The sequence below is a fragment of the Ovis canadensis genome, chromosome 11 (genome assembly GCF_042477335.2).
Source record: "Ovis canadensis isolate MfBH-ARS-UI-01 breed Bighorn chromosome 11, ARS-UI_OviCan_v2, whole genome shotgun sequence".
Lineage (NCBI taxonomy): Eukaryota > Metazoa > Chordata > Mammalia > Artiodactyla > Bovidae > Ovis > Ovis canadensis.
The window spans coordinates 22,901,818-22,915,651 of NC_091255.1; the positions used below are offsets into that span (position 1 = coordinate 22,901,818).

General features: G+C 49.3%; 1 protein-coding gene across 1 annotated transcript; it reads left to right on the plus strand.

Annotated features, from left to right (window-relative positions):
- Positions 1-4,637: 4,637 nt before the first annotated feature.
- CCL5 (C-C motif chemokine ligand 5) lies at positions 4,638-11,609 on the plus strand. Its single transcript, XM_069542658.1, has 3 exons — positions 4,638-4,995; positions 6,502-6,613; positions 11,128-11,609. The coding sequence occupies exons 1-3, from the start codon at positions 4,749-4,751 to the stop codon at positions 11,213-11,215; spliced, it is 447 nt and encodes a 148-aa protein (XP_069398759.1). The 5' UTR covers positions 4,638-4,748; the 3' UTR covers positions 11,216-11,609.
- Positions 11,610-13,834: the final 2,225 nt, after the last annotated feature.

Genomic DNA, 13,834 nt, shown 5'->3' on the forward strand with positions numbered 1-13,834 from the left:
TCCTAACGTCACAGTGTTAGGCTGGGCAGGCGGCCAGATTAACTAAAGAAAGAGAAAATTAAAGATTGGGCCAGAAGGGCCGAGGAGGGGCCATACTCGGCCGGGGACAGCGTGCGTCTGGTTTCCTTCAGGACAGAGAACCAGCTGTCTGAACTCGAGAGGCCCATCAAGGATCCTGCTGGGTCTATGAACCTCTTACATGCAAAGTGATGTGTGCGTGTGTCTGGGTCGGTCTCCACGTGTTTGTGGAAAGCGTTCACAGCTTTCATCTGGTTCTTAGCATCCATACCTCCCTTCGTCCCTCTGCGGGGCTCCGCCTCTCCGCCAGCGGCCCACCCTGGCGGGCGCCCGTCTCATCCCCGCGGTCGGGAAGGCGCCCTTCCCGCCTAGACCGAGGGGCCAGGGTGGAGGGCACGATCAGGACAGAAGGAGGGGCGTCTAAAGGGAAGGGGGCGCCCCTCGCGGGCCTCCCAGCCTCGGCGTGCCGCGCCCTCCTCTCCATCCCGCGCTGGGCCTCGGGCTGGTACGGGCAAAGAGGAGGGGCCGGGTGCAAACGAGAGGTCGGGGACACCGCAGGTCCCCTTGCGGGGGACAGGGGTGGAACACACGTGAGGTAGGGGGTCGACGCATCGGTGCCTGTATCCTTCCCCATATTTAGTTGGCTGCTCCAGGTCCTAGTTGTGGCAAGAGGGATCTTTAATTCCAGCCTGCCAATGCTTAGTTGGGGCATGTGGAATCTAGTTCCCTGACCAGGGATGGAACCCAGGCCCCCTCCTTGGAAGTGCAGAGTCTTAGCCACTGCGCCACCAGGGAAGCCCATAAACCAGCATTAATTTAGCATCAGTCACGTCCAAGACATTTGTTGGAACGCAGGGAAACGATGCAATAAACAAATTGGAACAACAACAAAAAAAAAGCATACGACATTGTTACTGTATCCAGGGAGTGAAAACAAGAGGAGTGAAACACAGAAAGGAGTCTGTTTTCCTTGTCCTGGGTTGGCTCCCCCTCCCCCACCCACAAACAGAAGCTCCAGAGGGCAGGCCTTTGACTGGCTCCCTCCGGGTCCCAAGAGAGGGTTGCCTGGCTCACAGCAATTGTCAGTGACAATTTGTGGAAGGAGCGGTGTTAGCTAGGCACACTGGCAGGACAGGGAGGGCAGAGGCATCTTCATGGCGTCTGTACCTCCCCTGGTCCCTAGGCACATCGGCCATCATCACTTCCCTAGATCCTCTCAACCACCGTGTGCTCAGTCAGACGGGCAGGCAGTCCTGGTTTTCAGAAACATAAAATTCTGGGTGAGTCTTAATGATAGTTGCCATTCATTGGACACACCCTGCACCAGGTACCAAACTGTTCACACAGGTGTTTTGATTTCCTCCTGGAATCAGTACCTTTGAGCCACAGATACACTGACTCCATGAGTCTGATTTCACACAGGAGAAAGGGCAGAAGTGAATCACAATTGGGTTCTTCTCTCTCCTCTGCAACCCCACAATCCACTGGAACCACCGAAAGGGAAGAAAATAGTCCTGACATGCCCACTGCTATTCCTGCTTAGCAACCAGCCCTGCAAACCACACCCCCATTTCCACGACCACTTATATACTGACAGGCACACACACACCCACCAGAAAGGTTCACTTGGATTTAAAAATGGGGATGAATCTGGTCCATCTGTGGTTCCCATATCTCTGTCCTCAGCTCGAGTCCCAACTCAGCAGATTTGGCATCCAGGAAAGTACTTTCCTTTCTTCCTGAAAAAGGGAAGCTGAGATCCAGGAAAGGCAACAGAAACGGAGCTCACGTGGGAAACTGGGCCTTAGCAAAAGTTTCAGGATTTCTCCAGAAACAGTGCAGTGTGGTGGAAAGCTAGGAACCCAGACAAACCTTGGTTCCATGTTGAATTCTACCACTTTAGGCTATGTGACCTTAAGCAGGTCATTTAACCTCTCTAAGCCTCAACTCACCCCTGCTTAAAATTAGTCTCTGTGATAAATTCAGGCTTCCCTGGCAGCTCAGCGGTCAAGAATCTACCTCCAGTTCAGGAGACACAGGTTCAATCCCTGGGTCGGGAAGACCCCTGGAGAAGGAAATGGCTTGGCAACTTGCTCTCGTATTATTGCCTGGGACACCCCATGGTCAGAGGAGCCTGCGGGCTACAGTCCACAGAGTCACAAAACAGGGGTACTCGACTTAGTGACTAAACAGCTACAATAAAGTTCACTAATCCATATCAACGGTAGGAGTGGGGGGGTCCGGTTTAAATCAGTGAAAACCCTACAGTATAGAATATCCTTAAAGAGACTGCCATTTTCTTACTCTTAATAATAATATGATGATAATAGCTAATAACATTAGCTAATGTTATGAAGTACTTAACAGGAATTGTACTAAGACCTTTACAAGCATGAGCACATTATGGGATCTTAATTGTCTCAGCAGCTATGGGAGGAGCCAGTACTATTATCCCTGATTTATAGATGAGGAAACTGAGACCAGGCAGATGAAGTAACTTGTAGGAAGCTACCTGGCTCATAAAGGAGAAAAACACCATAGTGCCTGCTCTTAACCACTAGGCAACACAGCCTCCCATGTGTCTGGGGACTAATGGGATTCTGTGAAGGGAGCAATTCAAACAGGCAGATCATTTTGTGTAGAAGGTTGGATGTTTCTTAAGTGCTTGCAATTTATTTCTTTGAATGACGTGGCCTGTGTTTTCCAAAACTGTATTTTCTATTGCTAATTGATTAATAGGTCAGGAGGTAATAAGAGGATTCTTATAGGTTTAGAACAATAAACCTGGCACCTAGAGAGGATGAACAGCTTAACTTAATGGGGGTCAGTGGAAAGGGCTTGAGCATGGTCATCAGAAGTACTTGGGTTCATAAACTGGTGCAGTCACTAAAGAGAACACTATGGAGGTTCCTTGTTCCTTATAAAACTGAAAATAGAGTTACCATACGATCCAGCATTTCCACTCCTGGGCATATACCTAGAAAAGATGACAACTCTAATTTGAAAAGATACATACACCCCAGTGCTCATAACCGCACTATTCACAATAGCCAAGACAAGGAAGTAACCTAAGTGTCCACAGACAGATAAATGGATAAAGACGGTGTGGTACATATATGCAAGGGAATATTGCTCAGCCATAAAAGAAGAATGGAATAGTGCTATTCTGCTGCAATATGGACAGACTTAAAGACAATCGTACTAAGTGAGGTAAGTCAGATATCTTAGATTATCATACTAAGTCAGAGAAAGACAAATATTATGTGATATAAATTATATGTGGAATCTAAAAAAAATGATACAAATGAACTTATTGACAAAACAGAAACAGACTCACAGACATAGAAAGCAAACTTAGGGCTATCAAAGGGAGAAGGCAGAGGCAGAGAGATAAATTAGGAGTTTGGAATTAGCAGATACACGCTACTATACACAAAACAGAGAAACAACAAGGCCTACCGTACAGCACAGGGAACTATGCTCAGTAACTTGCAATGACCTATAATGGAAAAGGATCTGAAAAAGAATATACAGTGTGTGTGTGTGTGTGTGTGTGCTCAGTCGTGTCCGACTTCTTTGCAACCCCATAGACTGCAGCCCACCAGGCTCGTCTGTCCATGGAATTTCTCAGGCAAAAATACTGGAGTGGGTAGTCATTTCCTCCTCCAGGGGATGTTCCCAACCCGAGGATCAAACCTGAGTCTTTTACGTTCCCTGCATTGGCAGGCAGATTCTTTACCACTGTGCCACCTGAGAAGCCCATATGTATATGGAGATAGATATAAATTTATCTATACATATATATTTGAATCACTTTGCTGTACACCTAAAATTAACACAATTTGTAAATCAACCATGGTTCATTTTTGAAGTCAGTCTGAAAAAAATAGAAAAGAAATACTTGGGTTCAAGCCTCACTTCCTGCAGTGTGCTATGAGGACCTTAATGACCTCTTCTGAGGCTTAGTGTTCACTTCTATAAAAGGAGAATAACAACCATCCTGCCTCAAGTCTTCACAAAGAAGAAAAGAAACAAGTTCTCCCCATTCTGGGTAATTCAGTCCTCGTCAGCTGCCAAGTTACATATGTGACAGTAGCTAGCAAGAAACATCCTTGGCATAAGATTATATTTTTAAAATTACACTTTTTGAAATGTGTTTGCCTTCATCACTGTCAGTAGACACTTTTAGATAACTCAGAAGTCAACTTCAGCCCAGGCCAAACTGTCACTAATTCTGAATTACCCAAATAGGAATTGATGAACATTGACTGTATCTAACGCTTTGAAACAGAAGGAGGACCTCGGGTCTAATCCAGACCGCCACTTGGGTTCGGTTTCAAGCATGCCCCAATGACAGATCTCATCACGACGAGCAGTGCTTCATGGACGGGGCACTGCATGGGAACCAGGGAACCCAGGCTCCATCTGGTCGTTCCGCCCCTCCTCCTGCCCCGGGGGGAAGCAGCTCCCGGACCTCTGGGAGGACAAGGGAGTGCCCCGGCCAACAAAGCCCAGGCTGTCTGCGGTGGAAGAGATTTTCTGCCACCGCGGCTTGCGCTGGCTCTTCTCGAGGGCCAAGAGGGAAGTGATGAGCTCACTCTGGATGCGAAGGCCGTGAGAAGAGAGAGAGACACACACACACTCACTCAAACACACACTCTCTCTCTCGTACAGACATATATTTCCGGAGGCTATTTCAGTTTTATTTTCCGTTTTGTGCAATTTCACTGATGATTATCAGCAGCAGTGTGTGGCTGCTATTTGGAAACTCCCCGAGGGGGGCGCCCTGTCTGCCCGCCTGCTTGTCTATAAAGGGCCGCGGGGCGCCCTGTAAACGGCCAGCCAGCCGGAGCTGCAGAGGATCAGCACGTGGATCGCCCCAGCCTCTGACCACAGCTACCATGAAGGTCTTCTCCGCTGCCCTCGCTGTCCTCCTGATGGCGGCCGCCCTCTGCGCTCCTGCATCTGCCTCCCCATGTAAGTCCAAGTCCTGACCTCCACAGTCCCCGGGGCCAGCCCTTAGACTCGCCCGGATCTCGCCCTCTTTTCTTTCCTTTTTCTATATTAAATATAAATATTTATTTATTTTTATCTATTTTTTTTGGCTGTGCTGGGTCTTCATTGCCGCGTGGGCTCTTCTCCAGTTGCAGTAAGCAGGGGGCTACTCTTTAGTTGCAGTGCCTTGCATTCCAGTGGCTTCTCTTGTTGCCCAGTGCAGGCTCTAGGGTGCCTGGGCTCAGTACTTGCGGCTCCTGGGCTCTAGAGCACAAACTCAGTAGTTGTGGAGCCGGGATTTAGTTGCCCCATGGGTATGTGGGATCTTCCAAGACCAGGGGTTGAATGTGTGTCTCTTGCATTAGCAGGGAGATTCGTTACCACTAAGGCACCAGGGAAGCCCTTGCCTTCTTTTCAACTGCAGCGTTTATACCATCTGACTCCTATGATTTATATTCTTCCGCATTGCTTTACTCAGATGTCCAGTTGTCTGGGATAGATCTCTAAGCCACTGCATGGCAGGGACCCCTCTGATCAATTTGTCTGTGTCCTCAAGGTCTACACCCCAAGCTGTGCAGGTGCTCACCGAGTGTGGACTGGGGTTACTAACAGGCAAAGGCTGCTCGAGCTGACCTGCAAACACCACTAACTCATGTCTGCCATCACCAGCAGGGTTTCTAAGAAGTTTCTAAGTACTTGACTAAAATCCTCCTGGGACAGTCATACTTTCCCCAGTTCATAGATTTAGAGAACAGATAACAAAATCTAATTAAATGTCCACTATGGATCAAGTATTGTGCTGATTGCCTTGCATATCTCATCTTACTTAATATTTGCATCTAATCTTTGAGTAGCTGTCCTTGACAGTCCAGAGAGGTTAAGTAACCTGTTCAGGGTCACGCAGCTAGGAAGTAAGAAAAGTGGCGTTCAAACCCAGTTCTTCTTGGCTCTGAAACACTACTACTCCGTTCAGAAATGGCAACTGACCCTTCCCGGGGGCATCCTGATATCACTACTGGGTCGTCCTCCTCTCAGTAGCTTCAGTCAGAGATGCCCACGATGCAGTATGCATCTTCAGGCCCCTCTTTGGTGCCCTGGCTGAGTCATGAAGTCTGAGTTTTAAAAAACTCCCCACAACCCACCCTAGGTCTCAAAGAAACCAAGTTCTGAATCCACCGAGGATCCTAGGAGGGCAAGAATAAGGGCGGAGGAACTAAGACCAGCCCAGAGGAGACCCAGCCTGTCCTGAGAACCCAAGGCATCAGGCTGTGGTGTAGAAAGAAGGAGGCCAGCTGGTCTCAAGGGTTAGGTGAGAGAATCCCCACTCTGGCACTGTGTGTCCATGGCTAAGTGTCTTTACCTTTCTGAGCCTCAGTTTCAGCCAAAGGAGGAAAATAGTCTGCTGGAGATAAATCCTATAAAGCGCCCAGCCAGTACCCACTGTGCACTGGCGACGGATCCAGGAGTCTCCTTCTCTCCTTCTCCCAGATGCCTCGGACACCACGCCCTGCTGCTTTGCCTACCTCTCCCGCCCGCTGCCCCGCAAGCACGTCCAGGAATATTTCTACACCAGCAGCAAGTGCTCCATGGCAGCAGTTGTGTGAGTCTCAGCCCCGTGGAACCCTCGGGGGGTGGGGGGCGGGGAGGGAGGGAAAACTCCTGCCCCAGAATCAGTCTCCCCTGGGAGGAGCCCTCAGAGAGGGTGCCGGGTCCATTCCCACCCATCCTCCAGCTGCTCAAACAGCTGTGGTTCTGCCCTCTCTGAATTCAAATTCCCCAGCTATCGTGGAACAAGCTAGACGTGTTCCTGGAGGAGCACCACCCCCCCACCCCCCCACCCTGATTCTGATGGGCTAGGTTAGCTCTCTGATCGTTATGGATGTAACTGTTACTTGAACCTGGTCTGCAACATGCCTGAGTGGAGAAGATCGACTCATACATCCCTTTCCAGAAAAGGACCCCACAGTCCCCCACATCCTGCCCCCAATCAAAGCCATCCACAACCTCAGAGAAACTAGAGAGGAGAGGTCAAAGGTCAAGGCCCTAGTTGCAGCATGTTAAAAAAATAGTATTTGATTGATGAAGAAAAAATAATGAAATGAGATTCTCCTTTAAACATGCAAGCTATGACATTTGGAAAAATTATAATTCTTGCTACCTAGGAAGTTCCTGCTGTGTGTCAAATGTCTTACATGCATTAGCTCTACATTTTATCATAGCATCCCTGACAGATACGACGAATTCTCTCAACGTTTCAGAGAGTGAAACAGACCCAGAGAGGTTCGGTGACTTGCTCAAGTTTGCACAGTAAGTGAGGGAGGGAGCCTGTTTCTGGAGCCTCCTCTTTCTATGCTAGTAAGATCATTAGCGATAGTTGCTTATGGAGTTTAAGACGATAGAGGCTTAAAGAATGAAAATGGGGCAATCGTGAAGTTTTCTGTATAATGAGGACTTTGTTGTTGTTGTTGTTGTTGTTTTTAATATTTACTTATTTGTTGGGCCGTACTGGGTCTTAGCTGCTGGCCTGCAGGACCCTTTCAGTTGCAGCATACCAATTCTTAGTTGTGGCACGTGGGATCTAGTTCCCTAACCAAGGATGGAGCTGGGGCTCCTGCATTGGGAGCATGGAGTCTTTTACCCACTGGACCACCCACGATGAAGTTTTTTATTCCAAAAATTCCTGCGGCACTAGCGAAGTTGTAGGATCCAGAGTTGTAGGTATTCAGAGTTGGCCTTTGGTCCTGATGAATTCTTCAAATTATTGCTATACTATATATTTGCTATTTAGAACTACTAATTTTATTTCTGAAAGCAAGTATTTTTCGGACAGAAAAGCGAAACAGAAAAACCTTCTTTGAGCACCTACTATGGACAGGCAGAGAGGAGTAAACATCCACCCCTGCCCTTCCAGGTCTCAGTTAGATGCAGCAATGACCAGGACACCCTATAAGAACGTGACAAGAGGAAAGAAGGAACAGGCAACGCTTCGGGGCCCAGCTAAGAGAAGGGATTTAGGGCAAGTTTGCACTGTTTGACTTGGGATCGGACTGAGGGACAGGGTGTATTGGGCAGCAGGGATGTTGCCAGAACTCTCTTTAGGTTTTTGTAGTCTCCGTGTAGAAAAGCATTGAGGGCCTCAAGGGTCCCCACAAGGAATCAAAACTGAAATGAGCTAGAACAGGGAAAGTCTAGACAAGAGGGGTCCAGTGGAGAGGCTGTCCACATGAGTGGTACTGAGGCTGAAGAGGACTTGAAGGGAAGGAGAGACAGGGGTGAGGAAACTTCCGAGGTGGAATCAGCAAGCCTGGGAGGTGATGTGAGGTCAGGAGCAAGGAAGAGACAGGGCTTGAGGGTGACGCTGAGGTTTCAGCCCACACCTGGAGAAGGGTGAAGCGTGGAGCCCCCAAAGTCCCAAGGAAGAGCTGCTTTAAAAGGAAAGGGCTGGGACTTCCCTAGTGGTCCAGTGGTGAAGACTCTGTGCTTCCAATGCAGGGGGGCCTGGGTTCCATCCTTGAGAGGGGAACTAAGATCCCAGGAAGGTGGGATGAATTAGATTGGGTTTGACATAAATATCCATGTGTACAACAGAGAGCTGGTGGGAACTGCTGGGTAGCACAAGGAGCTCAGCTCGGTGCTCTGTGGTGACCTAGAGGGTGGGATGGTGGGGTGGGGAGAAGTCCACCGCTGATTCACTTCATTGTACGGCAGAAACTGACACCACTTTGTAAAGCAGTTGTACTCCAATTAAAGCAGAAAAAGGACGAAGATGCCAGCACCGTGAGCCTGTGGAAGTGTCCAGCAGGGAGTGTGAGCTGAAGGGTTAGGAGCTGAGGAAACGGGGCTGGGGCCGGAGCTGTGGCACTTTTTAAAGGAGGAGGGGATCTTCTGAGGTCAGAGTGGCATTCCAACCATCTCGGCTGCTCCAGCCAGCCTGTCTTCCCTGGAACCCCAGCTCTTCCACTTAGTATCTGTGTGAGCTCAGGCTCGCCACTTCGCCTCTCTGAGCCTCAATTTCTTTGTCTGCAAAATGGAGGAGAATAAAGGTATTTCCCTCCCTGGGTCAAAGTGAGAATAATAAAAAGAAAAATGAAATTAGACTATGTCTTGGCACACAAGTAGGTGCCTGGTAGGCGTTAACTAATCATCTTTCTCCCCAAAAATGTATTCTTAGATACATAGAAGTGAAACTTGATGAGCAAATGCAATTCATCCAGTCACTAACTCTTTCGATAAACATTCATTAGGCACCCACGGTGTGCCACACCCGGGGCCAGAGACTTGAGGGAGCACATGAGGGGAAAGGGTAGCGATGCTGAACACACTTGCTCCCCAGGAGGAGCAGCTGAAGGTAGAGGGCAGTTGGGCCAAGACAGGGTCCCCACGGAGGCGGGGGGCGCAGGGAGAGATGGCCTGGCAAGGGAGGCTGCCGTCCAGTCTCGCATTCATCAGGGAGGAGCCTCCAGATGGCGGTTTCCTGACCTTTAATTTCCTGGCCACAAGCCAGTGGGGTGGAGGAGAGGACAGTGAGCTGGCAGGATTTCCTGTATGACACCTGGCTGGCCCAGAGCAGGGTCTGCGCCAGAAGCTCCCTCACGACCCCAAACAAGAGGGCAACTCAGAACAGCCCTCTGCTCGATTTCTCTTCTCTGCACGTGGAGAAAGGGGGAGAAAGAGAGGTGATGGGGCGCTCAGAGCGCAGCTCAGAGAAGGTGCAGCAGCTCCCCTGAGAGCACATGCTCTCCACGACAGAGCAGGAAAAGGGGCCCAGAGATCCGCTTCCTCATCAGACAACCCAAGCCTTCACTTTGTCTGAAAAAAATCCCAGAAAGACGCAGGAAAGCGGCCTGCAGGAGAAGGCAAAGTGAGAAAGGTGCAGGGAGGCAGGGTGAGGTGGAGAGGAAGCCGTGAATGAACGGGCAGCCCTGCCGGCCCCTTCCTGACGCCTCAGGGGAAAAGAACCCACCTGCCAAGCAGCAGATGCGTGTTCGATCCCTGGGTCGGGAAGATCCCCTGGAGGAGGGTGTGGCAACCCACTCCAGTATCCTTGCCTGGAGAATCCCATGGACAGAGGAGCCTGGCGGGCTACAGTCTGTGGGGTCGCAAAAGAGTCGGACACAACTTAGCTACTAAACAGAATAACTCAAGAAGCACTGCTGGCCAGGCCCAGGGCATCCCCCAGAGAGAACCACGCTCCCAGCAAACTGGCAGGGCAGGCAGCTGGACGGAGCCCATGGTCCCCAGGGTGCGAGCCCTCCAGCTGATACCATCGACACCTGTAGGCTGGCCTCCACATCCCGGCCAGTTAATTGCTTTGACAAGTGTCCATATCTCAGGGCCCTCAACCTCTCCAAGCCACCACATCCACTACCAGAACCTCTGGTCTCATGTTGCTCTGATCCACCCTAAAACAGAGGCCCCACAGCACCCCAATAACAACACATATATGGTATTTTCCAAAACTCATTCACACTCATTTATCTCATCTGAGCAATTGTGCAAAGTAGGAATTATTTCTCTCCGTATTTTAGAGGTAAGTGTAGACTCAGAGGCCCTAAGCGATTTGCCCAAGGTGATCTAACCAGTGAGTGGTGAACTCAAGACTCACTTGAGTCCTTCTTCCATTCATCCACAGACGGATTCCTTCGTTGAGTGGCTGCGTGTGGCAGGCGCTGTGTTACCTAGAACCACACTGCCCATTTGTTTTGCCGCCTCGTCTTGCACTTAGTCAGCCGTGACTCAGTTCTGGAGGGTGCCTCTTTTTCGCTGCATCTTCAGCAGCCAGCACAGGTTCTAAAACAGGAAGTGCTGAGAAAAGGCTAGTGAGTGGTTGACCCGCTCAACCCTGGGCGCCTCGAGCCCTGTATTCCCTGAGCTCTCCAGGGTACATGTATTTGTACAGGGGCATGAGGGCTACCGTGCGCACATAGCTGCTTCTGGCTTGTAGCCCTTTGACCCAACAGAAGAGAAAGCATTCTTTCCTTGAAAGCCACAAACACCATTGTGGAGCTCCAAAAATAACCCACCCGGTATCATTTCCTCCCGGCCTCAGTCCCCCTCATCCCCAAACCTGGCTGTCTCCACACTGCCCAAGTCCCCCTCTCTTCTCTCCTGCAGCTTTATCACCAGGAAGAACCGTCAGGTGTGCGCCAACCCAGAGAAGAAGTGGGTTCGAGAGTACATCAACAGTTTGGAGTTGAGCTAGGGTGGAGGACGCCTTGAACCTGAACTTGTGCCAACTCTGCTTCTCGCTCTTGTCCTAAGCAGCTTGGGAGGCTCCCCCGCAGTGCCCTCCTCCCACCCTCTTCTGGGAGGGCACGATTCCACCCCACGCAGCAGCTGCTGTAAAAGCCCCCCAGGGCTCCTGGGGCTCTGCCCTCGCGCACAGAAGGTCTCTAAGCTCCGAGCTCCAGAGCCCCTGCCCAGCCACTGCTCTGCAGTTAGAAAGGATGTCAGCGTCTCGGGAGGGGAAGGAGGGCGGGAGACTGGGCTCCTCTGGTCATGTCCAGAGCCCCCATCTCGGCCCCTCACTGGGGAGGGCTGGACTGGCAAATGTGGAGAAATCAGCTTTTCATTAAAATTCTCCAAGTGATTGCAAAGCTGACTCTTGGTTTGATTTCCTCTCCAGAACTGCCCCCTCCCTCGTGAGCCAAGCCTTGGATCCAGGGCTTGTCCCGTTGGGTGTCCAGCCTGGATCTGGGGGCTGTGAGCAGAGCCGGGGGGCAGGCTCTGTGAGAAGGCACATAGGCAGGACAAGGCAGATAAAGCGACTGGTGGTTTTTCTACTCTGAGAGAAGAGCAGTCACTATCTCCCAGCCCTGGAGCCCCAAGAGTTTCTGTCCCTCCCTGCCTCACCCCTCCCTGCTTCCCCAGACCATGGATAGCCCTTCCGCCTGCTCTGCTGGCTTCCACCCAAGCCCACCCGACCCCTTACCTGCAGTGGTTTCTTTAAGCCCCTGGAATGGGTTTTCATCCTATTCCTCCCAAACACCTCAGTTCTTTCAAATAAAGAGAAGGGGGGATTTTGTGGTTTTCTGCAAGGGTACCAGCACTTTGCAGGTGGGAGTATTCCAACTTTCCCATTGATGTGTTCTTTCCTGTGAACCTGTCTTAGCAAAATACATCTTCATAATTAGAGCGGGCGTTAACTGAGTGCTCACTCTGTGCCACACACTGCCAGCTCCTTACTTCCACCATCCTTCATCCTCATAACACTTTGGGACAGTTAGTGTTACTAACCCAGTTTATAGTGGGAGAAAACCCTCGGCAGGAGATGGAAATAACTTGCCCAAGGCCCCAAAGCAAAAAAAAGGGGGGGGTGGGAGGGGGTACCATGAACATTTAGACCCCCCCAGGGCCAAGGTCCAGTGCCAAAGCTGATGCTTTTTTTCTCTTCCATCTTCAATCTGCAAGATTTCAAACCTACTGAAATTTGTAAGAATATACTTCCCATCTAGATTCAAATGTTACTTTATCGATGTGCTTTATCTGTGCGTATGTGTGCATGCGTGGCACACGTGTGTCGTATGGATGGCTGGCACACACATTTTTTTCTGAAATAAATGTTGCAGATGAGATATCATTTCCCGCTTAACAGTCTGTGTACATCTCCTAGTAACAAGACATTCTACAGAACCACAGAATGAGTAGCATTTAACACTGGTAAAATATTAATTTCTCACATACCATCCATGATCAAATGCTCACAACTGTTCAGTAATGCCCTTTATAGTCATTATTTTCTTTAATCCAGGATCCAATTACAAGTACATATTGAATTTAGCTAACATGTCATTTAACAGACTTTGTCTTTAAGTACATTGTTATTTTCGTAGGAATTCAGATTGGATTTTTGTAGAATAGTTTTTAAGAGGGGTTTGTCTGTTTGCTTCTCCATAAGGAGATTCAGCTTGAATATTTTCGGCAGAAAGCCACAAGGTGACGCTGTCTTTCTCAATGTGGCCCATCAGGGCACGTGATGTCAGTTTACTGGAAGTGAAGGCCCAGTCGGAGGACTTAGCAGCCGCGGTTTCTCAGAGCAAGCTGCCCACTGTGTGCCCACTGTGCCCACTGTGTGCCGAGCGTTGGGATCCGGTGTAGCAATCACCACAAGCAATAAAAGGAATTCTCTGTGGTACAAATGACACAGAACCTTCAACCAGAAGCAGTGGCTCAGCAAGCAGGACTCTACAGCCGGGGGCTGCTGGCGGCAATGCAAGCTGACGTACAGCTGATAGACTTTGAGATAAAATCTGTAAAGGGACGACATTTCTACTTATCAATGTTAATTGAGTGTCTGTCCACATTTGCATTTTTATTATTGCTTTTCATACTTTTTTTAATAGTTCAAGGGTTTCTTTTATTTTTTAATTTTTGGCAGCACCATACAGCATGTGGGATATTAGTTTCCCAACCAGGGATCGAACCTGTGTCCCTTGCAGAGCAAACATGGAGCCTTAAGCCCAGACGGTGTTAGGAAACTTTAAATGGAGGTGGTCTTGTTCAGGCTTCGGATTGCTGTCATCTGGGACTTCCCAGCACTCAAGTCTGGATGCAGGCTTCAGTCCAAGTTGCTGATGTAGATGCGGTTACCTTTCCCTGTTGTTTTTATTTTTCTTTTAATGACTGTATATTGAAATTAAGCCAAACAATGCTCTATTAGATATTGGAATTGCATAGTGTGTGTATCAAGAGGTCTCTTTCGTTAACAAAGCCTTCATACCTAAAACAAAAGCAAAACTTTTAGCAAAACAGACCACCAGGGAAGTCCTCATATAGTTTTAAAAACTCACTTTTTTTTCTAAAATGAAATAAAGTAAATATG